This window comes from Agelaius phoeniceus, chromosome Z (genome assembly GCF_051311805.1).
Source record: "Agelaius phoeniceus isolate bAgePho1 chromosome Z, bAgePho1.hap1, whole genome shotgun sequence".
Taxonomy (NCBI): Eukaryota; Metazoa; Chordata; class Aves; order Passeriformes; family Icteridae; genus Agelaius; species Agelaius phoeniceus.
In genome coordinates, this window is record NC_135303.1 from 83,213,846 (window position 1) to 83,241,559 (window position 27,714).

General features: G+C 39.9%; 1 protein-coding gene across 1 annotated transcript in view; it reads left to right on the forward strand.

Annotated features, from left to right (window-relative positions):
- ADAMTS12 (ADAM metallopeptidase with thrombospondin type 1 motif 12) overlaps window positions 1-27,714 on the forward strand; it is a 145,211-nt gene that overhangs the window by 74,075 nt on the left and 43,422 nt on the right. The window contains exons 4-13 of the mRNA XM_077171820.1: window positions 161-357; window positions 2,234-2,317; window positions 3,969-4,093; window positions 5,263-5,412; window positions 7,951-8,094; window positions 8,755-8,899; window positions 13,683-13,775; window positions 14,016-14,161; window positions 14,993-15,162; window positions 24,614-24,747. Coding sequence (XP_077027935.1) covers window positions 161-357; window positions 2,234-2,317; window positions 3,969-4,093; window positions 5,263-5,412; window positions 7,951-8,094; window positions 8,755-8,899; window positions 13,683-13,775; window positions 14,016-14,161; window positions 14,993-15,162; window positions 24,614-24,747 — 1,388 coding nt within the window. The remainder of the gene's footprint in view (window positions 1-160; window positions 358-2,233; window positions 2,318-3,968; window positions 4,094-5,262; window positions 5,413-7,950; window positions 8,095-8,754; window positions 8,900-13,682; window positions 13,776-14,015; window positions 14,162-14,992; window positions 15,163-24,613; window positions 24,748-27,714) is intronic.

Sequence of the window (27,714 nt, forward strand, 5' to 3'; positions counted from 1 at the left end):
CCTTGGTAGTCTGGTGTGCCTTTGGAGTTGCCTCTGCAGTGGGTCAGGTGGGTGGCAGCCAGAAAAGTAACTTCCAGCTAATATCATCCTGTAAGTTTTACAGCCATACAGTTCAAGCTTGAAAATATTTTCAAGACAGCATTGCTTTTTACTCTTCCAGATACCCACAGCTTTTTCAAACAGCAGCAGCGTCGGAGGGAGAGATGGGAACAAAACCATGCAGCTGCCAGGAGGGTTTCCCGGCGCTCTGTCAGCAAGGAGCGATGGGTGGAGACACTTGTGGTGGCAGACAGCAAAATGGTTGAGTATCATGGGAGTGACCATGTGGAGTCATATATCCTCACCATAATGAATATGGTATGTACAATGGTTTGGGGTTTGTGGGTAGGCGAATGAAGCAAACCTGAATTTGATTAAGCTGCTGATCTTCTAACAGGTCTGCAGTGTTGCTCATGGAAAAAAGTGTAGTATCATTAATATATATGAATTGAAACTCTGTATTTTTAAGTAGTTTTTTACTTTGTATTTTGTGTAGGCACAATTTTTCTCTGGATTTATGCGAGATAAGTCTCATAGCTGTAAATTCTACACTAGCTTTCTTTCCACTGAATTTCTGTGTCTCCCTTGGAACCTGTTGCTCAGTGGTGATTTCAGATTTTTCACTGTGGCAGAGAGAAATTCTACAGGTTTTAAGTATATAAATTCTTTCATATATTTGTGGATGAGAAAGGTACACAAGGAACCTCCTGGAAATTGTAGTAACTTTGCAAACTTAGCTTTTTTTAACCAGCTTGTTACTGTTTTGGTCACAAATCCAAACAGCAATATATGAGCTATTATGAAGCAAGTTAACTGTCCCAGTTGAAGCCAATACAGCTTTTTTTCCAGATAAGTGTCCTTCTTGGAGTACAAAGCTCACATTGGAATAAAGAAAAGTTGAACTTCAAATGCTTTCCTTTGTGGCAAGTATCAAAATAGAACTGGTCCTGGGAAAAGCCATAGCATCTGCCCATAGATATGCCTTCTGTTATTAATACCTGTTATCAATATTATGTGTATCATGGTAGAAATTGAGCTTGAGAGTTCATTGAGGATGTGTTCTGTCTGGTTATCATGGAAATGTGCAATATTTGTGGAGGTAATGAGAGTGTAATTCTAGCCATGGTGACTGATCTGTCCTGTGAGTTTATACTCTATGTTCCCAGCTGTGCCCCAACTTGCTGCTGAGGCAATGAGCCTGAATAAACAGGTGCAAAGGTTGTTCGAGCACGTGAGGTTTTGTCCACACAGGGAAAAGTCCCTGGAATAAAACCCAGTCATTATCAGGTTCAGGAACAAACAAGACTCGACAGTCTGACCTTAGATATTAGGGTTATTTAAAATGTTTCAATTTTCAGTAGAGTACCTTGAAAAAGATCCATATCCAAATCAGACCTCTGTAAACACAATTTCTACTTCATTTTGGTATTTCTCCTTTAGTGATCTTCTCCATAAGAGTGTTGACCCAAAGGCAATCCATTTTGTTCATCCGTATTTCCTGTGATAGATGGCATAGGTCACACATAGATATGTATAGATACATTGTGATTATCTCCTGCTCTGATTCCTTTTCCTCCTGCCTAATTCAACATTTTGATGATGTTTATAAAAATTGGGTCACATTTTTGCAGAGTTCAGTTCTTGTTCCTTTTTATGTGGAGTCTTTTTTGAATGGAGTTGTTATCTTTGCTTTTATACTTATCATCCTCTCCTGTACTCTGGGAACACAAGAATAGCCATTATTCAAATAATTTCTCTTTGCCTAGTACTGACTAAATTTGCTTTTTTGTGAGAGGATCCTGTTTATTTAAAACAGGAAAATTTGATATGCTGGTTTATTTGCACCCTGAATGTACCTTTCCGTCAGTGTTGTGTGACTGTAGATGTTGTGTTCCTTTCTGCTAGTATTTTTTATGAACTCAGATATTTTTGAATCTTTTTAATCTTGTTTGGGCTTCTGCTCTTTAGCTTAGTAGCTTTAGCCAAAGGCTGTATCATCATTCATTAGGCAGAGTTAGCCTTTGCAGTAGTTGTCACATTTTTCAATTTCAGTAAACTTTCAATGATTTGAGAATTTAAAAAGCAAGCCAATCCCCAGATCAACAGTATGTTAGAAGTAAATGAATTTTCTCTCTGAAGTTGTGTTCTACTGTAGAGGAATCAGTTAATCTCATGTCTCCTGGCTCTGGTACAGGTCACAGGGTTGTTCCACGATCCAAGCATTGGCAATGCAATTCACATTGTGCTGGTGCGGCTCATCCTCTTTGAGGAGGTGGAGGTAAGGTTTTTATTTACCTCAAAATATCTCTTAAAAAACTTCTGGGTTCAATGCATTGAGCTGTAATTATATTTGCTTAAAATAATGTTTTAAATTTACTGTGTTAAAACCTACAACATGTCTGGTTTTAGGAGAAATGGTGCCCTGGATAGCAAAGTGTTTTAACTGATGACTTCAGGTATTTCTGCATAAAATTGCATAGGAAACTGTAATTATAACAATCAGGTTAAGACTGGGGAAATGAAATCTCCCAAGTGTTAGAAGAACATGGGATGCCAAAGAAGACCAGATAAGAAACAGAAACTACACATCAACATTCAGGATTTAATTACCTAGCATTGCCTAAAATGTATTATGAAGTGTAACACTATGGTGTTTGCAGATCTCTGAAGAGGTAAAACTCTTATTGTGCAGTTCAAACACATATTTTTCTTTTTTAAATCTCTTGAAGCAAAGAAAAATGAGGACAAAGTAGATGTTAATTGCTGTAACTAGCTGTATATTGATAGTTTCCAATGTGTCTGTCTCACAAATATGTTATTATATGCTTGAATACATGCTGATTGTCATGATGTTATGGTTATTTTTTAAATGCAATGCATGATAGAGCTAGCTCTGACCAGAGGTACACCTTAAGGGGATTTTCTCAGTAGGTTAGAATTTATAACCACAAATCAGATGGTCCCAGTGCTATTAAAGGCAGTAAACCAAACCTCATGGATGTTTCTTCAGAAATATTTGTTGGGATAGAGTCTGTCCTTATAGCTCTCAGCAGAAGTTGGACAAAAACTTGAGGTTCCACCTAAACAGGACAATCAGGACCCGAGACCCATGATGACCTCCAATTAACTGCATTTGCTAAACTTCTGTGTCTGTTTGGATAAAAAATGTGGATTCCTGTTGAGGAATGTCAATGTTGGAAGTAACAGTGTTAAATACACTTCAAAATTTGGTTTTAGGTTCCCCAGAAATTACTGTCTGGTAACACTTAATCCCATACTTTGATGCTTGTTAAAAACAAAGCAAACGGAGGCAAGATAAAGTGAATGTCCAATACCAGAAATTAGAAAATTAAATTTTGGATTAATTAATTTTCCATACTTTTTATTTAAGGTTTTCAGTAATTTGCATGTAAACCGTATAATGATAAGTTGAGGAAGAAACATTTATGACTGCATTGTTTCTCTTTGGAATTGAAAAATATTGTGAAATGAATAGTCTGTTAGAAGCATAATTATTGTCTGAATATGACAGTGTTCACATAACATTGAGTGACAAATTTGATCACAAAGTCCCACAATAAGTAATCTTCATCTTCTCTTCAGAGGAAAATTTGATTTCAGGAGAATATAAAATGTTTGAAAGTTTCAGTTTAGTGTTGGATCTTTTGAAGCTCATTTATCAAAATGTATGTAGAGTTCTGCATTCTGTAATTTTTCCTTTAGCTGCATCAATTACAGGAATGTCAGCATTTTAACTTAATATTCAATGTTAGATAAATAGGTGTCATTGCTCCTAATGATGGCTCCAACTTTAGGCAAAAGCATAATTGATTACATTTAGATTACCTATCATCACAGCTGACTTCACTGAAGTGTTACTGCAGTGCAGTGTGGTCTTTACAGTAATATATTCCGTCATTTCCCATTAGCAAGGCTTGAAGATAGTGCACCATGCTGATAAGACATTAGCCAGCTTCTGCAAGTGGCAGAAGAGTGTCAATCCCAAGAGTGATGTCAACCCCACACACCATGATGTGGCTGTCCTTCTTACCAGGTATGACAGCAGTGACTGGCTGCTGTTCAGTTGCATTTCTTTGGTGATGATATTTCCTTTGTAGGCTCAAGGCATCACTTAGTTCATCCTGCAGAGAGCTCAGAAATGTGGTCAAAATATTGATGACGCTGCATGTGCATACAGGTTAGAGATGCATCTTAGTCACAAAATAGAGATTTGTGGGTCCCAAGAGGTGAGCAATTTCCACAGCTTGGGTAATTTTCCTCCCTTGATCCTATCTCATTTTGTGCTTAGTGACTGCTCTATTCTCCTTTGAGACAATATATAACAAGGTAGCATGCAGATGAACAACTCCTGAAGAAATGTGCAGGTGCAGCTCTGAAAGGACAAGTATTATGCAAAGAGGGTGCCATTCATTTTTAAGCTTTAAAACATACAATTTTTAAGTATCTCCATATTTAAGGAGACACAAAATAATTTTTAATGTCCAAGCGAGGGAGAAACAGAAAACTTGAAAGTGAGGTTGTCTGAGGTTATGCAGAGAGCTTAAGTCATAGCATGAAATGGGACTTCTGCAGGTCTGTAAAAATTGATATAGAAAAGATTGAGTCTATGGTCTAAAAAAAACAGGCCTTGGCTAAAGTCTGTCAGGCAAAAAACCCAACCTAAAACACCCCTCAAGTGGCTCAGTAAAAAAGAGTCACAGAATCTTAGGTTGGAAGAGAACTCCAGATCATCAAGTGCACCCTTTCACCATTCCCCACCTTCTCAACCTTTTCTCGGTCAAAAATCTTAAAATAAGAATGTGAGATAAAGTTTCACAATGATGTGAGATTTCACTGTCCAAATATAAAGCACTCAGACAGTTCACTTGAATGAAGCTGAGCTATGGTGACTGTAGTAAACTGTGCCTTAGAATACTGCCAGACATGGAGGTTCTAAAACTTTGGTTTATGGGAGTTGGTAATGAATGTGTGTATCTAGGCACTACAGCCACATAAATACTGGCTACAAATTATAACAGTATAATATAGTAGTAGAAAAAGTGCACGTTGTTCCATACATGTTTGTAAAAAGACTTAGCACTATGATTTACCCAAGATGAAAATTAGTGCATTATAAGATGGAAGCTTGCTCTACCCAGTGTCAGTGACACTCCACAGTTGGTTTTAAGCTCTTTAAATGGCGCATCTCTTCTGTGATTCTAGAAAGGACATTTGTGCTGGCATGAACCGTCCCTGTGAAACCTTAGGCTTGTCTCATCTGTCTGGCATGTGTCAGCCTCACAGGAGCTGCAACATCAATGAGGACTCTGGCCTCCCCTTGGCTTTCACTATTGCTCATGAACTTGGACACAGGTACAGTTGACAGGGAAGGGGGAGCCTGTCTGAGTCGAATTTGTTATTTGCAGGTTGATACTCAAATTGTGAGGCAGAAACAAAACAAAAAGTGAGTTAATTCCTTTTATTATTAAAATCAAAACTTGTTTCAAGGCAAAAAAAAAATATTCTTAAGCCTTTGATGTGTGTTTCATATATACAACTGTTCAGTACCTCAGAATGAAATAATTAAGGTACAAAGAAGCATCACTCAGTTGTGCTAATTTTTCCAAACGTGCTAGATTTCTATGCAATTACATTAGATAATCTCCAGGGCAATCCAAAACATTTACAGAAAACAAACCTGTCTCACTATGTCATGGTGCTTCAGTAGCACAGATTAGCTAGAAAACATTTTTACTCATATAGTGAAACTCATATAGAAAAACATATATTAATCTTATATTTAATATTTTTCCTTTTTTTTTTATGAACCTGTAAAGTCTTTCTAGGGCATTTCTTAGTGAGTGGTATTTTCTGTATAATAATGCTATTGTGGATACACTTAGACTAAGATAAATAAAGTTCCCAGATATTTTGTTTTAGATAAGGTTATTTTTTGTTAATGATTGGGTATTTCTGTTTGAACTAAATTTCTCAGAATTTTAGATTTTTGGAGGTGTTTTGGTTGGTTAGATGGTTTATTAACTCACTTGAAAAAAACCACAATTTTTGAAAATGCTTTGACTTAGCTGTTTTCCTCAGGGCAGAGCATTTTCTGATGGATACTCTGGTTTGACTGTAATGCCTGCACTTTTCAACCGGACTCTGTTGCTTGGCTAAGTCATGTGTTCGTTGCTTTATCTACAATGACATTAATTTGACTGTGTGCCCGCCACCAATCAGGATGGAGTCTCTATTTCCTCATAGGATATAATGTTGACGATGATGATGATGATGATGATGATGATGGTAATGACCCTGTCGACCATTAATTGGCCACTATTTATTCAACCTCTCCACTGCCAGAAAGGAAATTGTATAAATAAATAATGATGAAATCACTCCAATTGGGTCTGGGTGCTGTGGGTTTAAGTCACTTGGTCCTCATAGCCTGTTGCTGGCAGGGAGCTGTTTTCATTCACACTAATGATCTGAGGAGACTCCTTCCCCACAGACTGATCCATCTGTGTCCTTCTCCTTGTCTGTCCTGGCTGGCTGGTGACTCTGTGTCCTTTGGAGGCTGTGGGGCTCAGTACTGCTGTGCTTACCCTTGCAGGAGTGGTGCAGGGCCTTTCCTTAAGGACTGTCTCCATAAGGAATGTTGGATACTGCAGGGTTTGTTGTCATCCTGTTGACCTCAAGCCAGGCTAGTGTGCACACGTTGAGAAGTTCAGGTAGAGACAAGTTTGTAAGAACAGATGAACAAAAAACAAGAAGACAGACATGCTCCCATACCTTAGATGCATGCCAAAAGTCCGCTCTTCCCCACACTGTCTGTCTAGATGTTTGCAGCTTTAGGATTCAACAGACCCTGTTTGTGGAAAAGAGCCCGTCAGAAAGGGGAGATCCGTGTATTTGTGCTTCTGACTCATTACTGGAATTGGTTTTGACTGAAATTAGCTCTGCTTTCTGAACTTTTGAGTCATGATATGATGACATTTTTGAGAAACATAGTCTTAAGTATTTTGAGCACACTTTATCTTTTTCATGACTGAATCATGACCTGAGTAAGCTCTCACTGCTTTCAGGACTTACACACTCCAAATGTTAACAATGTAGGTGTCAACATCTTCATATATCAATATATATGTATGTTATCACTTATATTATGAGATAATCCTCTCTCTGAAGTGATGAAGGGGCATGTGTGTTTACTCAGTTGAATACTATTCCAAAGTTTTGTGTTTATGACTTCTGCAAGCTCTTGAATAAAAGAATTTCTCAGCAAGTCAGAGATGCTGGGGAGAACCTGCTGTGGAGATCTGTTTGCATGGATTGAGAAAATTAAATGGGATGAAGGAAGAGAGGCTGGAGGAAAATTCATTGAACATTCAATAATTTTGTAGACAGTATCTCTGGCGCAATTTATCAAAAGTTTTAGAAATGGAAAAAGCATTAGAGACATTATTATGAGAGAGTCTAAGACAGAATGTAACAAACCTTCATCTTAGTTGAAGTGGTGCAAGTTTGGGTTCAAGAGTTAGGGAGCAGTCTCAGCTCTGACAGCTGTAACCTAACTTTTAGGTTTAAACTTTGATATCTGCCCCAACGGTGCACTAGTATTTGGACTCCCTTAAAAGTACAGAAGTCTAGTCTGTGACAGTGTGTTCTTTATTTTGTGCAGAGCAATATTGTTGTGCATAACAGACATGTTTGAAAGCCTGTGGAGGTGTAGATTTTTCATAGATTTTGGTTCGTTAGTTCTGTGTGTACATTTTCTTTTAGCAAACAGATAACTACAGCTCTGCAGGGGAGGAAGCAAAGTGTCTTTTTAAGCATGGAATGGAACCTCTAGGTAGGTGTTGTGGTACAGCCAGTCAGCTGGAATTATTAGATGTTGTTTTTTACCTCCAGTTTTGGAATCCAGCACGATGGAAAGGAGAACGACTGTGAGCCTGCTGGAAAGCGCCCGTATATCATGTCCCGACAGCTGCAGTATGATCCCACTCCCCTCACCTGGTCCCAGTGCAGCAAGGAGTACATCACACGGTTCCTAGAGTGAGTGGTCAGGTTGCAGCATTTACCTAAATTGAGCACAACTGTGCTGGAGTTCAAAGTATATTTTGTATTATTGCATTGATTATTGTAGGAGGTTTTAGAGTGCTTGAGTTATTTTCCATGGGGGACATACCACTGTCCTGTTGCTCACTTACTTGGGAAAAGCTCCGTTTGTCTTGTAGTATGGAAGTGAGCTCAAGTCCTGTCATATTGGCTTGGGTTTGGTGCAATCTGCAGCTTTTTGCAGACACCAGGAGAAAGAAGCCTTTCCATCAAGGGCCCTGACAGAGCTCCGTAGACTTTGCCTTTGGCCACAGTGCCATGTGTTTGGCTTCAGTGACTTGTTCAAATCCATTCTTTTTAAGACCAGCAATGTGGTGCAACTTTAACCACAGACTACGGGGTACTCTGCAAACCATACTGAGCTCATGGTGTTTCCTTTTTGACAAGCTGTGTTTTGCCATTTTAAAACCATCTCTTGCTACACAGAGTAACTACTTTGTTTGCAGCATTTCAGCCTAACTTGGCTGGAATCTGGAAGTATTATTTACGTGGGCCAATCAAAATTACCCCTAAGAAATAGATACTAAAATTCTGTATAGAAGTATCAAAAAACTGTGGTGGTAGGGAGTTTTTTAATATGGAATTTTTGTCTTTTAGTCGTGGTTGGGGATTCTGTCTGGATGACATCCCGCAAAAAGAAGTTCTAAAGTCCCCAATTATTGCTCCTGGAGTGATTTATGATGTGCACCACCAATGCCAGCTTCAGTATGGTTCCAATGCTACATTCTGTGAAGATGTGGATGTAAGTGCTCAATGTTTTTCTTCATTTTCCTAGTAAGAATTCAAAATTCTTGAGCAGCATGGAAGTGAATTCAGTGCACCTCATTTACAAAAGCAGTGTGTGTAGAGTCTCACAGGCTAGTTCAATGCAGGCATTGCCTAACACACTTAATTATGCATATTCTGGAAGTAAGTTGTTATGCTGTTTGCATTGTATTTCACAAAATCTTTTCTGTATCTCAGCCATATCTATGGTTAAGTGCCCGTCCTTCTGCAGTGGAGTCGTTTTGGTTTTAAACTTGTAATGCTGATTCTAAGGTAAATTGTTAATGCAACTTAAGTCCAATTTTAAAATATTCTTCAACCTTGTGGCTTTCAATTGATCAAATCATTCTGGGAACAAATCTTCAGTTCCAGGAAGAGTTTTCTGAAGAAATTAGGGTTCTGTTCTCTTCCCATACATCCTGATTTTTCATACTCTTTATGATCTAACAAACAAAAGAATATTTCAGTCCCTGTGGAAAATATTTATTTTGAAAAACCAATATTTTTGCATGGAACATTAGATATTTATGCAGAAGGGTATTATTCATAGAGTGCCCTGAGGTCTGTCTCACAGCACAGCAAAGCAGTAGTGTGAGGAGATACAAGGAAGAAGTGTAGTCACAGCAACCCTCACAGGATTGTGGAGCCCTGCAGACTGTAACAGGTTGTATTAGCTAAAATACAGTGGTATGGTATTTTACTAGAATAATGGTACTAGAATAATGTTCAGAGGTCTTTGGGTCTTTACAGCATTGTTGAGGTTATCATGGATGTTGGGTCTTCAAAGAGATAAGAGCAGTTGCTGGTTGTAGTGAAGTTGTTTTTTGCATGGGTACATCAGTCTGGAAGGCAAGGAGTTCAGAGTGTTAAAGTCCATGCTAAAAGCTTTCTGGCCAAAGATGTTTTGAGCAAAAACAGCAGCAGCAACAGCAGCAGCTCCCACACCTTTTTTCTTCTTCCTTCTTCTTTCTCACCCCAATACAAGGGATTTTGTTCATAAATCATCCAATCAGCTAAAAGCAAGATTCTAAAACATTTTTCGTACACCAGTCTGAGCTTAATTTTAATGTGCGAAAGTGGTGTGAGTTCTTACCCAAAATCTATGTACATGATTTTATTTATTTACGCAAAAGGTACTATCTGTTTTCTTACCCAAAAACTACGTATATAATTTTACCTATTTACATGAGTAGTTCTATCTATTCTATCTAGAAAAGCAAGCAATGTTCTGCTATGTTTTTGTTATGCTTGGACCTAAGTTAAACTAGGCTCTAGGGCCTTTTACTAGCTAACACAGTCTCTCAAGGCACTTGAAATATATTTCTACTTACTTAAAATTAAAACTTATGCTTCTGCTTCATGTGTATGGCTTAATATATTTCAGCTTCTCTAGAGGTTCTAATTCAAACCCGGCATTTCTTTTTTTCTCTGAGGGACTCAGCGAGGCTTCTATTTCATGCACTCCAACACAGCATATTTATACATAGAACAGCTCAGCAGCAATGTTTCCAAGTGCTAGCCTAGCTAAATGATCGCTAATTTTCCTGTGTTTTGAGCAGCAATGTTCAGTAAATGCTGGAGACAGCACCCAGCCTACTGGCCCTGTCAAACACAGATGTGTTTTGGCTATTGGCAGTGCCGGTATGAACACAGCTCTGGACTGGGCACTGCTGATGTTGACTGTTTATTCCATTCAGATAATTGTGTGCATCTCCATCTACCCTTCTCTTAGAGAAATTATTTCTGATTAGTCTTTTCAACCTTAATAGATAACATGATTACCAGTGTTGAACTACAGCTGCTGAATCTGAAGAAGGTACTGAAAGATTGCTTTCATTACCTGCTGTTACAGTTTCCTTAGTTACTGTGATTTGTCTGTTGGTACAGATAGAAAATTAGGATGTAATTTTGCAGTACTGGCTCAGTCAGTCTCTCCTTGAATTTGAACCTAATAGGCCTTTACATTCGCATCTCCTGATTAACCAATTTTACAGCTGGACATATGTCAGAAAATTAATTGGTATCCTCTCGTTTTGCATTTTACTGAAAGGCCTGTATTTTGCTGGTAGTTGCACTGGCAGGAGATGGAATTGGGAACAGTAGGTCAACCTAGAATGTTGAATTATCAGTCTTTTTGTCATTTCGTCTAGGAGGTCTGACTCTTTTTTGCCTTTCCTCTATTTACTTAGCCTTGCTCACTGACAAGCTGCTTTTGTGCATTTTAATGTCTGACTGAATTTGATCCACGATCCTTTTTGAGAGAATAATATGCATTTAGCTGAAGATGCCTTGGAGTTCACTAGGCAAAAACTAGTATTTATGATTCAGATAGTGGTTTTCATGAAACACTTAGGCAGCAAACTGTCCTGTGAAGTATATAAATATTGTTCCTCTAATAAGGCAAAGAAACGTAAAATATGTATTAGATGCTGGAGTTTTCCCAGTCATAGCTAGACCCATAGCTTTCTATAGAACAGCCTGTAGGATATCAGAACACTCATCTTAATGCCCTTTTCTCCAAAAATGCCATTGGTTTCCATGAAACAGGTTTTTTTTGGATTCAGCTTTTTTCAAGGCACAGACCCTATTCTCATAGATTGGGTGGAAAGTGTATATCATACTGCAGATGAAAAGAAAACCTACTTGCTTTGCAGTGAGTCCATAGCAGAGTCATGAATTTCTGTGTTACCTCCAAAGGCTTATAGTACTAGTGCATCCTGTCATATTGTTCTTTTTCATGTTGTAGTGCTTCTCCTCTGCTGTTGTTTCAGTATTCTTAGAGATGAAAAACATTTACAGGATATGGAGATAAATATGGAAAAATCCTTGCAAAGCTAAAGAATTTCCTTTGTGAATTCTTGGCTTTGAAATCTATGGATGCACCTAATAATAAAAGTGACTGCCAATGAAAAGCTGTGTTTCTTTGTGCCAGTTTCTCTGATCTTGTCTGAGGCATGGTGCAAGAGTACACGTTATACACTGAAACCACAAAATACACTTTATACACTAAAACCACAAAATGTATTCTGTGTACAAGAGTTTCAATAAAGGATGACTTTGATAACGAGAGAAAATTCATCAGCCAGAACACTTGGGTAGCTCTGCCTTAAAAACCTGGCAATGATGGCTTCACAAGGCCTTCATAAGGAATGCTACCCTTGAGCTATAAACAGAGAATCGCAAAACAAAGTTTGTCCTGTGTACATTGCCCAGAAACAGTGAACCAAGATGCCCAAGTGGTCCGGGCATTGTATCCGAGCTGGAGGGCTGGAGTGCTTTGAGATGTTCCATGCCATCAGCTTTTTTTCTGGTGTTCTTGTTGACAAATCAAGGTAAACACACAATGGAGGAAGTAAATGAAAGTGAACTCTCTGAAAGCTTGTGCCCAAGCTTAGCCATTTTAAACAGAAGCAGGTCAGAAATGGGCAGCCAAACTCTGCATTTCCCACTTGGATGAACATTGCTGCTAGCTCATTGGGGCTGCATTTCTGGAAGTGTGCAGTTTATATGTTAACTTCCAAATCTGGTATGTGGCTTGCCTACCCCAGTGGGAGCTGCTAGTGGGATCCTTCTTATCAACTCTTTTCTCTGATGGCACTTGGAGCCATCTCTTCTTTACAGGTTGATGCTGCCAGCTCTGTACCCTTTTCCAGAACTGGACTATGGCATCCAAACAGCCTGAGTCAGGACATGGGCTTTTGCTTCTGTTGTTCCTGTTGGCAGCGTGCATTCCCTCTGAGAGCCCTGCTTTCTCTGCTTTGGAAGTGGTGTTTCATGCAAAGCCCTGATCAGTCAGGAGTTCCAAGCATGCAGGGCTCCTGCGTGCCAAACAAAAAAAAGCTGGTGTGCATGTGAACTGAAGAGGGAGAAATGGTCCTCCAGCTCTGTGCTCCTTTTCTGGAGAATAGTTCTGGCTGAGCAAAGTGGGTTTGGTAAAAGGTAGCTGGAATGTTTCTTGCCCTGCTTTCTTTGTTGCCTCTCAGGAGTTTCTGTCTGTTCTGTGGAGCCACTGCACATGGAGCAGCATCTGGAATGCTGTGCTTTATTGGCAACCTACTGCATTAAACTGGCACCAGTTTCTGAGTTACTTAAAATGCAAACATTCACTAACCAGAGCCTTTACTCTTCCCCACCCACTATGCTTTTTTCTCTGCCAACTAGCTGAGTGCTTTTTTTCCTGATCATTTCCTTGCCATCTGCCAAGCTGATGTTTTAAGAAGCCTGATCACTTTTTCCTCATCTACTTTTGGGACCTCCGTTAATATTGTTGGAGACATGATTTTGTTTGTATTTGCCTGCCTGGCTTCTGTAACCTTTGATTTCACTGTGTGTTTCCAGGCAGACAGCAATGCAGAATTGAAGATGGTATTGGTTAGTACTCGTCAAATGAAAATTGTTCAATTTTCTGTTAACTTTATCTGCAAACAGCAGTGACTAAAGTTTGTTAAGCCATTGTGTTTTTCTACGAGCTGAGCAGCCAATTAGGAGAATATTTGAAGTCACATAGTGCAGGGAATTCACTTGATAGTATTTACAATATTTTTTAATTTTTCAAATAGTCCCTTTTTGCACAGTAATGACAAGTAGCTAAATTTGGACACTTGGTAGTTCCTATCTTATGAAAAACTCGTACCCTTCTGGAAATACAACCCTTACAAGACTTTTCAAGTGGCTGTAAAAAACTCTGGGAGGCTTTTGAAAATCTTGTCCATAGGAGTTATGCCCTGCCTCAGACTGCTGCAGTTTTCTTCCTTTTTCAGAACCTTTGCCAGACCCTCTGGTGCTCAGTGAAAGGCTCCTGCCGCTCCAAACTGGATGCAGCTGCGGATGGCACTCGGTGTGGAGAAAACAAGGTGACTCTGAGCCACACTGTTTGCAAGCTGTGCTGCCTGCCGAAGTGCAGAGACGAGCCATGAGTATCTCTGTTATTGTTGAGTGTGAAGGAGGGTCATCCTGTGACATCTCCATTTACATTTCCACTTAAGTGTTCAACTCTTATGAGCTGAAATAAAAAATAATTCACAGAAACTAAAAAAATCCATAATATCCCTGTGATAATGATCTGAAGCTCTTTGTGCTTTTTCTCCCCTCAGTGGTGCTTCTCTGGTGAGTGCATTACAGTGGGGAAGACTCCCGAAGCAATCCATGGCGAGTGGGGTGTTTGGTCGTCCTGGTCCCATTGCACAAGGACATGTGGGGCAGGAGTTCAAAGTGCAGAGAGGCTGTGTGATAATCCAGAGTAAGCTGAGTGCACTATCTTTCCCTATTTTTTGTTTAAGATTTTGGAGGTTCTTATGACATTGGAAACTTGAAACTCTCTTGAGACTGTTATCAGCAGGTGCCACATCAAGACGTCACAGATACTGACACCTCTCTTCCCAGTTAGGCATACCTGTGTGAAATTCAGCTGGCTCATCTTTTACAGTCATCTTGTTCTTTATTTCTTACCCTCCACAGAGCTTATTTCAATGCAAAATGAATTTAAAAAAGCATACTTAACATTTAGGCTTTGCAGAAATAGTGTAAATATTGCTTTATTAATACTGCAATGAGTAAATAAATGTTGTCAAACATCAGGTGAGAACGGTTTCTAGCAATCTGATCCTGAGGACTCACCTTTCGTGTTTCCTTCTAGTCATCAGCTTTGTTTGAGCTTCACACATGAGTTGTCAAGGTATGGAACATGAAAGGCAGAATTCCCCACTACATATCTGAGTTCATGAAGACTCCACATCTCATTTTCACAAGTCACTAATGCCAGGAATCATTTGTCTTTTCAGAGAGAGCTGTCAAGTGCACTGCAAAATGTGGGATTCAAAGCAGTCCATTTGATAGGTTAATTTGCTGTGAGCTCAGCCAGGCACTTTTTTGGGATACAGGAGTTGTCTAAATCTCTGTGCTTCATACTTACATGTTTGAGTACTCAAACATGTGATGTGAAGAGTATCTCTACCCTGTCAAGGATTCAGACTCGCCTTGTTGTGCTAGTGGGGCCTGAAATACGTTGTTGGTTTAAAACTTTTTTTTTTACCCATGGTCTCATGTCCCAGTCTCAATGTTCCTTTTCTAGACCCCAGTTTGGAGGAGACTACTGCACTGGAGAGAGGAAGCGCTATCGCATGTGTAACATCAGCCCCTGTCACAAGGACTTGCCCACCTTCCGTCAGATGCAGTGCAGTGAGTTTGATACAGTTCCCTACCAGAATGAATTCTACCACTGGGTTCCTGTTTATAACACAGGTATGAAGCTACACAATTTTTAAATGTCTTGTATAAAAAGTCAAAGTTACGTGCCTATGAGAAATGTCTATGACGGTGAGAAGTCACCGAATTGTAAGTTTTCTAGTGAATTAGAGAGAAAAATCTGGTGTGCTCCCATATGCTGGTGTGCCTTTTGTGTGAACAAAAAGGCAGTGGTTCTTCTCTACACTTAGGTGTTTTTTCAGAGCTCTGGTGATAATGGCTGTGGTTGTAACTACTTCAGTTCCTGAAAAGATACTGCACTAAGAAAAGCTGTTGAAGTTATGTCTGTGCTATTTGTTTAGAATAGATCTAATCCATATTTTCCAGTGTCAGCCACAGAACAAGAAGCAGAGTAGTGTGGTGTAGAGCTGCATCTTTGGGCCTGCAGGCATCACAGCACCCAGTAACCAGAGCTCTTCCACTGCACATATGATTTTACTACTTCCAAACTCAGATCTGTATGGTAGCTGTACTTGACATTACAGTGAAGAAGTAATATCTGAACTGGTTTAGTATCATGCTGCCCTATATTGTAGAGGCAGAGTCAATGGCTTTGCTTTATAACTTGCTTTGGAACAGCTAGTTACAAAATACAAGGGCAATCATTATTAGTATGTAGTTTGATTCTTGGGTTGTGCATAAATGTAAGGTGTAGATTATCCAATAGAATCACAAAATTGTTAGGGTTGAAAATAATACCTGGAGACCATCCAGTCCAACCCCCCTGGCCAAGGCAGGGTCACCTGGAGCAGGTGGCACAGGAACACATCCAGGTGGGTTTGAATGTCTTCAGAGAGGGAACCTCCACCAACTCCTTGGCCAGGTTCTTCCATGTGTTGAGGTAGCATTTCCTGTGTTCTAGTTTATGGCCATTGCTCCTTGTCCTGTCACTGGGCACCACTGAAAGGAGTCTGGCACCATCCTCATGGTACTGGCTTTGAGATATTTATATGCATTGGTGAGACCCATTCTCAGTCTTCTCTTCTCCAGACTGAACAGGCCCAGCCCCCAGAGTCTGTCCTCACAACAGAGATGCTCCAGCCCTTAATCATCTTTGTGACCTCTGCTGGATGCTCTCCAGTAGCTCCTTGCTTTTCTTGTACTGAGGAACCCAGAACTGCCAAACTCTTTCCAATGGAACCCAGGAGCCCACGGGCCCTCCCTGGCTGCCAAGGAACACTGCTGGCTCGTGGTCAACCTGTCACCCACCAACACTCTCAGCAGAGCTGCTCTCCAGCAGGTCAGACCCCAGACTGTGCTTGGGGTTATTCATCCCCACCAGGACCCTACACTTGCCCTTTTTGAACCCCATTGAGTTTCTCCCTGCCCAACTCTCCCCCCTATCAAGGTCCTGCTGAATGGCAGCACAGCCTTCAGGTGGATCAGCCACTCCCCACAGCTCCACAGCAGCAGCAAACTTGGTAGCAATGTGTTTTTTAATGAAAAAATAAGACAGGATGGGGAAGATAGGATTAAACTTCCAGTTTCATTTGCCAGTAGTATTTTTCATCATGTTAATTGTTTTTTCAGTTACTGGAAGTTCTGAAATGATTTCCTAAATTTCAGCTACTGTTTCCATTTCATGTAATAAATATACCATTGAAGATGAACCTAGAGCAGGCAGACTACCAGTAAAATTTCTGATGAAAGAAAATATAGTTGATAGAGATTTTTTGGAAGAAATCCCAGTAAATCTATGACAAACGCTAACAGCCTAATGCTTAGGCTAAAACCAAGCTCAAAAAACATTTTCTGCAGTCGCCTGTCATTGAAATGAAGATTCCAGACCTCTGTTACTCAGGGTGTGCTAGTGCAGGGTACAGCCTTCATTCTGTTCATGTCCTTTCTGTGACACTGCAACAGAACAGGTAGTTCTGCTTGTGCATTTCTTACAGAAGGTCGGTTTCTAAAGGACATTGAGAATCATGAGTCAAATGCTTACTGCACACTGGAAGGCAGGGCTGTGCTCTGTCCGTGCTGTATTTCAAATAGAACAGTTCAGAACTGTACAGACAAACCAGCTCTATTTAAAACGCTGTGCTACTGAGCCTGGTATATTTCATCTGGAAAATAATTTGCAAAATCCTTCAAATATCAAGGAGATATTTTTTTCCTATGGCTTGAAAACTTCTTGACTGTTTTCACCCATTTTCTCAGCAGCCAGAATTTCAGCATAGATTTCCATGTCTTTCCCATTACCTTGGAGGCCCTTAATGTTTTCACATTCCACCAGCAACATTTAAAGTGTTTTCTTGCTGCTAAACTCTTAACTTAAAGTAAAACTGGCTTCTTCAGATAAAAAGGCTCTCCTGGTAACACTCAAATAAGTAGGGAGCTGCCAAATCTGTGCTGATCCTTCATCTGACATCATTGTATGGCTGAGGGTAGGTGATTCTTGTGGGCACACTGCTTCCAGTTTTGTCCAGCCAGAATTACCTGAAATACATCTGAGAGTTTTCCTCCCATCTCACTTTCAAATATTCTTTCACCTTCTATCAGTGGCTAAAGATGTCCTGGGCAAAATACCTGCATATAAGGTCATGAAACAGTGCTGTCTCTGAGAGACACAGGAGTTTGGGCCTTCCTTGCATGTGTGTGTCCAAACAAACCAAGACTTTAAACAACAGCAAACCAACAGGCTTTTTAAACCCCAAATGAGCTGATGGAGACTTACTCACAATGTCCTAATATGTACACCACCTTTATCAGTTCCCTTACTTACTTCTTAACTTGTGCAATCCAATTTTAAGGATTTTTCACAGCGTTCTGTTACTACGTTGTCTTGCTGCCAAAAAGGCAGCAAGACTTTTATAGTGGGTTAATCCTGCCTGAACACCAGGTGTCCACCAAAGCCACCCTGTTGCTCCCTTTCTCAGCTGGATTGGGAGAGAGAATGTAACAAAAGGCTTGTGAGTCGAGATAAGGGCAGGGAGAGATCACTCACTGATTACCATCGTGGGCAGACAGGACTTGGGGAAATGCATTTAATTTATTAGAAACTAAATCAGAGTAGAAGAGAGACAGTATTGGGAGACAGTATTCCTTGAACCTCTCCAACATAAGTCCTTCTCTGCAGTTCTTCTTGAGCTGCTCCAGCATGGATCCTTTCCACAGGCTGCAGTCCTTCAGGAGTGGGCTGTTCCAACATGGATCCCTGGTCTATGGGTCCTGCCAGGAGCCTGCTCCAGCACAGGCTTCCCATGGGGTCACAGCCTCCTTCAGGCACATCCACCTGCTCTGCTGTGGCTCCTCCAGGGGCTGCAGGTGGATCTCTGCTCCCCCCTGGGCCTGCAGGGGCACAGCTGCCTCACCAAGGGCTGCACCAGGGGCTGCAGGGGAATCTCTGCTCTGGCTCCTGGAGCAGCTCCTGCCCCTCCTTCTTCACTGACCCTGTGTCTGCAGAGCTGTGCCTCTCACACATTTGCATCCTCTCTTCCAGCTGCAGTTGTGCAGATTTTTTTCCACCTTTTAAAATACATTATGCTAGAGGTGCTGGCACTGTCACTGGTGGTTTGGTCTTTACTGGCAGCAGGTCCTTCTTGGATCTGTCTGATGTGGGCTCTGTCAGTCATGCGGTAAGCTTCTAGCAGCTTCTCACAGAGCTACTCTAACAGCTACAGCTGGTTTGAAGCTGCACAGATAAAATTGGCCATAACAGAAACTAATTTGGCTAGCTTAGTTCATTAAAAAGTAGAAGTATGGGAAATGGATTTGTCCATTACCAAGTCCCTAGATAAGACAATGATAAGTACGATTTGAACTCAAACAGGGGACCCCTGCCAGTCCCAATCCTGAGTGCAGACATATCTTTGGCCAGTGAGCTGGGCAATGTTGGAACCTCAACCAGTTGGTTGTTCAAGCACGGGAATTTTGAACCCCCTGTAAAAGGGGGCCTCCATCAATGAGCTTTGTCTGTTGTTGCATGACCTTCAGTGTGTTCAGTTGTGTGCCTGTCTCCAAAAATGTGACCAAATGTGGTGACCTCGGATGTGACACAGCAGCTTCCACTACCCCTGTAGCCCCCCTGCTACCAAAGCCTGGCCATGCAAACCCAGTACAGCTCTTGTTTTAGTATCAGGCATTTTGGATCCTCTCATGCCACTCTTGGGATATAAAGGGGAAAGAAAGCATAATTAAGCTTTCCCAAGCCCTGAGTGTACATACAGTTTTTATGTGGAAGTGTCGAGCTGAGGAAATAGATTCCTGAGCCAGACATTCTGTGACATTTTAGACATTTTCTGTTCCTTCATCCCACTGGAAAAATAACAGTAGATTTTCTGGATCGTCACAGTTCTCTCTCCTGGCTTTAATTTCATAGCTTGCATGAGGCAGTTATAGCAAATGTCATGTACTTAAAGAATCTTTTCTTGTGTGTAAATTGTAACTTGTTGTGTAAATTGCAACTTAACAAGATAACAAAGACATTTTTGAATAGCTTGTGATTTAATAAAACAACCAGCTTTAACAAGCAGTCTCACAGAAAAGCAGTAAGTCACATCTTGCTGTTTCCTAGCCTGTTGTTTGAGGTTTCAGTTGAGAATTTTCTGGTTCAAATGACTTTATGCCTGTTGGGGAACTTGTGTAGTCCTGTTATGGAATTGCTCTGGACCTCAGAAACCCATGTGCTCAAGCTGGAGCATCAGAGTACCCCTGGGAATCTTAAAATGATGGAGACCTCCAAGTTCAAGGGTGATAAACCATCCAGCAGCCTGAGCAGGATATTTTCTGAATTTTTCTCATGACCCAGGCCCCTGTTTTGACACTTTGGGCAGACTTCTGTACGTATCCACTTCTCTTTCCATCAGACTGACCCCATGTTTATTTATTTCATACCATTTGACAAATTCCACTGATATGAGTCTGATAGCTTCTCAGGGTTTAGCTTCCATCTATAAGTCCTACATTAAATTATATCATTACCTTTATTTTCTGTATCAGTGCCAGAATCATTTAGTCAGTCATTATTTCAGATAGGGGTTGTGTTAAAAATGTTTTAAATTTCATATTTCTACCAAAATATTTCTGTTTATCAAATAAGATAAGTTCTGATACAGTGACAAGGGCTGAGCTAACAGGATGAAATGTCCCTGTTTCAAAATTAAACTTGTTTTGGAGTTCCAGGCTTGGTTAAAGTGATAAGTAGCTTCACCTCAGTTTTTTTTCCCATTTTGTCTGTTTGGTAATTGTCTTTTCTAATTTTCTTTGTTTGGGATTTCCTCAGTCAATTCTGAGTTCTCACAGAGATGAGGGGTTGAAGAGAAGAGGCTCACCTCTTTTCTTCCTTGTGAAGTCGGGAAAGATACTGAAGCCTTATCTTCTTCTGACAGGCACGTTAATCACATCCTTCTTAGTCCGGTTAAGCTGGATGTGAGCTCATGGGAATCAGCTGTAAGGTAAACAAATTTAAATTGGGAAGGAAATATGTTCCTTTCTACTTATCTTCATGTTGTTCTGTTTACACTTGGTGAATCTGAACTTTTTAATAATGTACAGAGGGGAAAAATATCACATGCCCAAATTTCAGGATTTTTACTCAACTTTGCTGATTTGCTTCTTCTTTCTGATTACAGATAAGTCACTGGGCCCTTAAGGGAGTTCTGTGGCTTGGGATTCCATTTCATCTTCTATATATTAGGGAATTGATAATTTCTCTGGTCAAGTCAGCAGCAGGTGTAAGATGTGGACACCACATAAAAAAACAGGTTGTAATTTTTCTCGCCTGCTTGTTGTTGATGGCACTTCTGCTAAGATCTTATGTCCAGCTAGGAGCAAGACACTGGCAGAGGGATGCAGCCAGACTAAAGAAGGTTGACAGGAGAGCAACATTGAAGTCAGGAAGTCACTGAGAGGGACTTTTTACAAGGTTTAGTAGGGATAGGACATAGGGGAATGGCTTTAAACTGACAGAGGGCAGGTTTAGATTAGATAATAAGGAAGAAAAATCTTTACAGTGAGGGTGGTGAGGCACTGGCACAAGTTGCCCAGAGAAGCTCTGGGTGCCCCATCCCTGGAAATTTTCAACACCAGATTGGACAGGACTTTGAGCGCTGTGGTCCAATGGAAGATGTCACTGCCCATGGCAGGGGGGTTGGATGATCCTTAAGACTTCTTCCAGTCCAAAACATTCAATGATTCTGTGATTTGAAAAACACAGGTTGAGCAAAGCAAGTTTTGCTCTAGAAAGGAAAACGAGGAGTGAGTTAAATGCCAGCTACTCAGTGGAACATTTAAGGAGCGTTTAGCCTGTATACCCCTGTGCTGGTGGAGGTATATGGTCATTACTGAGTGCTCACAGATTGGATCTAGTATTTCATGCATATGCTGGGTTGCAGGAATTTATGTATATTTTGGCCTAAAAGTTACAAGGATTACAGACTTTTTGTTAAAATCTCATAATGTTTTAATTGAATTTGCTGAAGTAACTGAAACTGAACCAGCTGCTTTAAGGAGCTCCTTCTGAACAGCAAGTGCTCCTATTCATCTGAGTTAACTCTTTTTAGATTTTTGGATCTGAAATAAGAAAAAAGGCTGAACTTAATGCAATTCTACCATTTCAGGAAACATATTTTTTCCCTTGTGTGTGAGTTTGTTATCTGTTCTTTGTTTAAAATATTAAGTAACTCTTCTATGAAAAAAGTATTAAAACATTGTTTTGGAGGTCATTGGCTGATTCTGATGCAATTTATTTACAACCCTATAAAAACAGAGCCAAGATCCCTGTGCTCAACCATAATAAATGATAGGTAGATAAATAAATAATTCTAGATAGTTAATGCCAAATACAGTGCTAGTATAATTTCCTCAGTGGTAGCCTAACCAGCCTTTCTTCAGATAAAAAATGAAATAAATATCAGATATAATCGATTTTTGGGTGAAGAAGTAAGTACCCTATAATTTCCAGAGGGTCTTCATAAAATACATATAGAATGAAAAACAGTAAAAATGTGTGGATTTTGTCTAATTTTAGATCAGTTAACACAATCAGGAAAAGCAGGAAAGCTTTCATACATAGAAAGCATTTGCAAGTATGAAAGTTTGTGTGGGTTTTTTTTTTTTTTATATTTTATTTTGACTTAGTAAGGGAGTTATTTTTCTTCAAAAACAGATTCTGAGTTACAGATTTACTGCATCATAGTTATGGCACAAGTATGCCAGCACTGTCTGCTTCTTCTTGTTTGGTGATTTCTGCAATGAAATTGCTTGTTTTGTCAACGCACAGTTACACAGAGGTACAGATACCAAACTTCTGTTTGACGTATTTCATTAGAAACAATGCAGAAGCTGAAATGGCCTTCTGTAAAATCTGTCTGAGTAGGTAACAGAGTACCTGGAATTGTAGGATTCTCCTTGTCATAAATATATTGTGCTTTGTATAGAAAAATGCCACATTGAGAAAGTAGGCAAGGTGAAGCAAAATTTAGAACACTAAAGTAATCACTTTAACCACACTGCCATAAGAAGAATTCTGCAGACAGAATTAAAATCACTTGTATTGCTTACCATGACAGCTCTTATCAAAACAACTGGTGGGAGTTATGGCTGGCAGCTTTCACAGAGGGGCTGAGGGTTGGTGAGGATTACAAACCTTATGTTCTTGCCTGAAGAACTTTTTTAGCTCCACCTCCCCTGATATTCTTGAACACAATTCACATCGGCTGGAACTCCACCAGTTGTGTCACCATGGTCCATGCGTGTGCTCTGGGTCTCATCACTGTGGCACTTTGTGAAGGTATTTTTGTTTGAGAAGCCAGAAGCTCACATTGGTGACAGACCTGAGATGCCATTTTAGCTCTACTGACAAGAGGGGGGGGAAAAAGCCTTCATTAAGGTTTTAAATTTCCTTTACTGTTCTGTTTTTGTTTTTTTTTTTTTTTAAATTTGTTTTTGTTACCAGTTCTGCAGAGTTTCTGTTTACACAAATGAGATTCACAGTACCAAAGCTCAAGCTTTGCAGGATTCAGTTCTTAATCTGCAAGAACTTTGAGGGGAAGACTTGCAGTCACCTTTGTGCACTGTGTCGTGTTGTGTATGTTGGTAATGAGAGCAAATTTTCCTCCTTCAAAAGGATAAATCCTTTTGTTGGAAATTAATTAGTTTATTTGCATTATCAGAAGATTACATTTCTCTCATACCAAAAATTTCCTCAAACAGAGTCCTTTCTATGGCACAAACAAAGGCAGCAAAGGAGGAAAAGATTAAAATAAATCCATCAACCAGGATGTGGAAGACTTATAGTTATCCTGCATCCCTCTGAGACCAAGGGAGCAGCTTCTGTCAACTCTGTCAGGCACAGGATAAAACTCACTCAGCATTAGCACCTCTGCAGCACAAAGTTTTAAAATTATTAAATAATGGTGCCTTGAAGTCACTGCTGACTGGTGGGTTTAAGGCCCACTGCTTTTCTCACCAAAGCATTTCAGGTTGCTGAGCATGAACAAATTGCTTTAATGCTGGGTGAGACTGGGGTCTTTGAATAGACCAAAATCTGAAGACAAGTCTTGTGTTGGTGTCCTTCATTAATATGGTAGTGGATGATTTTTAATTCAGGCAGATAGTTCTGGTTCTGCTGCAGAGTTTTCAGAGAGTGTTACAAAGCCAGGGATTATGTCAGTCCTTGCTTTTACCCTAATTTCAGCTCTAACTCATTTTCCATGCACACAATTTATTTATCAGACTTGTGTCCTTTGTCTCTCTGATGTCTCAGTTTTAAGATTTCCTATTCACAAAGGCCAGTGTCTGTGAGGCAGGGGGGTTGGTGTTTGGCTCTTCTTACTCCATAGATGTAATAGAGTAAGGCCCTGAAAATCTTGTTTCAGAGACCACTTGTTGCTCTTGCTACAGCTTTTCTCTTCCCTGTTGCTTCTGTGGGACATCTGTCTCAAAACAGCTTGAGTCTGTCAGACTTGCGATATTATCCCTATTTCATAAGTTGTCACGCAGGAAAAAAAAGTTTGAAATTATTTATTAAGTGCCAACAGGTAGATGAAAATGATGAATGACACATAAGATCAGAAGCAGGCAGCTGACTGCTCTCTGAGAGAGGCTGACAGCAGTGATGGAAAGTTTAAAATACCTCTGAAATTACTCAGTGACCAGCTGATGGAAAATTTCTTGTCAGTCTCCTTGGTGATCCCACCCCTTCTCTAGTGACAGCTGGATTTGCTGGTTTCCCATCCCTTTCTCCACCACAGCTGGTGGCCTCATTGCAGCCTCACTCACCAGTGACAGAGAGCACGCAGGTGTGAGGGGACCTCCAGCAGCTTCCCACAAATCCACAAGTGCTATTTATCAGGCCTCTGTCACCCTGTCTCTGCTCAGTTCTTCTAGTTCTGCCAGTTCTGGCAGATGGCAGGGAAAGTGAGCAAATGGCTCAGCAAAGACCCTGTGCAGTGCACTTCAGTGTCCTGCTGGCGTGTTTTCTGAGAGAGTGTTCTTGTTTTCCTTTCAGCAAACCCCTGTGAGCTCCACTGCCGCCCAGTAGATGGCCATTTTTCAGAGAAGATGCTTGATGCGGTCACTGATGGCACTCCTTGCTTTGAAGGAAGGCACAGCCGAGATATCTGTATTAATGGCATGTGTAAGGTATTGGGTATGTTTGCATGTTTCTTTCTCTTCAATTTAATTTTATGGGAAAATGCTTAACCATTTTTTTGATAGGATCAAGGCCAAGTACTCCATTTTATCACATTTTTATAGTGAGTTTATAGCAAAAGCTTTCAAAGTAGACATAAGTGTAATTTCCACCTTTGTAATGAGTCTGTTTGACTGACTGCTGATTACTTTTGGTGCCTTTTAAATCCTCTGTTTTTTTCCCACTCTTTTAAAACATCAGTTCAAGAAAAGCTGGTTTTGATTAGAAGTTTTCACAAAGTATTGTAGCTTTAGGGTTGTAATTGGTGTCACCACTGTCCGTGGGGTTTTTATGAAAATGTGGTTTAATTATACATGTTTAGCTGTTCTGAGCTGTCTTTTAATAGGGCTTTGCAGTTGAGGGCAGTAAAAATTATTTTAGTTTACAATGCTGAATTGAATAATGTTATACAGTGAGATAATGGGCAAACACAGTGTATATGGGTCAATGATATTGTGCATTGAAGAATAAGTATAATGGTCTCTGCCTATTCTGTGTGTTGGTAGCAGATTTTCAGGATGATGTGTGTGTCTATATGGCATTTGAGGGAGTGTTCTGTAAATTCTGTAACCTCCACAATCTTAGCATTGCTTTTAGTCACTTTCTTATAAATAAAATGAGTGCTTTTCTTATGGAGGAAATTTCCATAAGAAATTTATGGTTTTTCTTCAGATTGAGGGTTTGTCCTGTACCTCCTTGAAGCCTAATAGCTTTTTTGCTTTTAGCATATTTGGAAACAAGAATGTGACTTGTGGAAACTATATTAGCTTATCCAGTATGGGAGTTGTATGCCCCAAGCCACTTAATTGTATAAAAATGCAACTGGAAGGGACTTCAAGAAGTTGTCTGTTTCATCCCTTTAAAAATTATATTCCTTTTTTGATATTTTTCACATTCTTTTCTTAATGACTTCCAGTGATGGAAAAATTCACATTTTTAATAGATGATTGGTACACCCCCTTCTTAAACTTATTTTATTAGAATGACAGTGCATCAGAGACCAGTAATAAAAGATGTGTTTTAATCTTTCCTTGCAATACTTGCATTTATGAAAGGTTACCAAGACCTTGATCAAGTTCACAGTGAAGAGATGCTGCTTAAATTTGCTGAGAGCCGGGGTGGGCCTTTGAACTATGATGGCTTTGAATGGTTCAAGCCAGAATGAATAAAATCTTTAGGATATTGAAACCTATAGTAGATATTGCATACCATAGCAGTGCTTTTGACCTTCACCTGGAAGAGACCAGTTACCAAACTCAGAAAGGCTGTCCTTGTGAAACATTCATTTTCTGATTTCCAGCCCAGCTGGGCTGGGGTCACTGTGATTAATTTTAGTTTCCATATGCTTTCTGTATTGATACCTTGCCTGTGGCAGTTCAGATTTATACCTGTTTTAGAGATAGCAAGACTCAATTAAAAAAATCCAAACTGGGAGATCAGAGGTGAAAGAGAAGCTAATCTAACTGCAGTTTGTAGAGCCCAGATACTCTTCAGCATTAACAGTTCTGTGGACCCAAAGTGTTTCTGAGGAATTCCCTGCAAGATGCTGTCAGTGTTGCACATGGTGACTGCTGCTTTACATCTCGTGGCAAACAGATTCATTTGGAGTCAGGATCACAGAATGGACAATATAGCCATGCAACATGAGACCAAATGTTGAATAGATAACCCAAATAGCTCACAGTATTGAAGGTTAGCATGCTTTCATCTGAAATAGGTACCCAGCACAACACCTGAGGAGAAGCTCTTTCGTGTATCTTCAGCTAATTTGCTGGTGTTTGATTCCAGCTAGCTAAACACAATAGATACATTACAGGTCCTGGAGAATAAATCTGGAAATGGGTTTAGTATAATTAGTCTGGCACATCATTGTTGTAGTTTGATTGCAACATGTTGCTAATTATACGGAAAAGACATTCACGAGCATTAAAGCACTATTCTGGTTTTCAGAATTGTATCTCACAAGAGCACTTCACATTTGTCCTGAGTACTAAAATAACACTTCACTTTGGTCTGAAATTGAGAAAAATATTAAATTAATAAGATATTAGATCCACTGTCTAAATTGCTCACATGTGATTGGCATGTAGAGTAGCTATTTTTTATCAAGTGAGTTCAGAGTTTTTCTACTGGGTATGTCAAAACAAGATAGATAGATCCAAAAAAGAATTTCATCTTCTAAATTCATCTGATTTTAGTCTGATTTTGCCGTTTGTCATGAATTTTTTCAGAGCTGTCAGAGAAATTGGTCTTTCTTTAATGGTTAAATGTGGATTGAGATGCTTCATTTTAGCCATGAGAGGTATACTGGATGCTTTCCTAGCTGGCCTGACAAAGCCACAATGTGCATCTTCAAGTGAGAAGTACAGACAGACCACTGATTCACTTGGTCTTTTTAATTTATCCAGTATCTCCTAGTTTTTTGGAAGTGCTGCCTGTGCATCAGTGCTGAAGGAAGGCTTACAGTGAGGTGTTGTTTGCATGGTATTCCTTTAGAACTTGTTGGATCAAAGACAAGTTAAAATTGTTAACTCATTTGAAGGCCTGGCCTATAAAGTAGCTGGATCCTTAGAAGAAAAGTTCTGTCAGGAGATCTCATAAGATCTGTCAATAACTTAATCTCAAATCATCAAGCTATACTATGACTAGTTTATTTTTTACTGTATGCCTTAGCTCTCATTTTTCAATTGTCGTTTTCCCCCTTTTATTTGGGAGACCTTTAAAGCACATAGCCTATATTTCTGTGCTTAAATTATACATCACAACTGCACTGTTAATTCTTACTAGGTGAGTCAGTTGTTCCCCCAGTGTTAATGAGTGAAGATACTGCCACCAGAGTATGGTTGTTTGGCACTGATAATGGAGATTTTTGATTAGGTACAAGCCATCACATCATCTAAAATTGAAGGCTTACATGT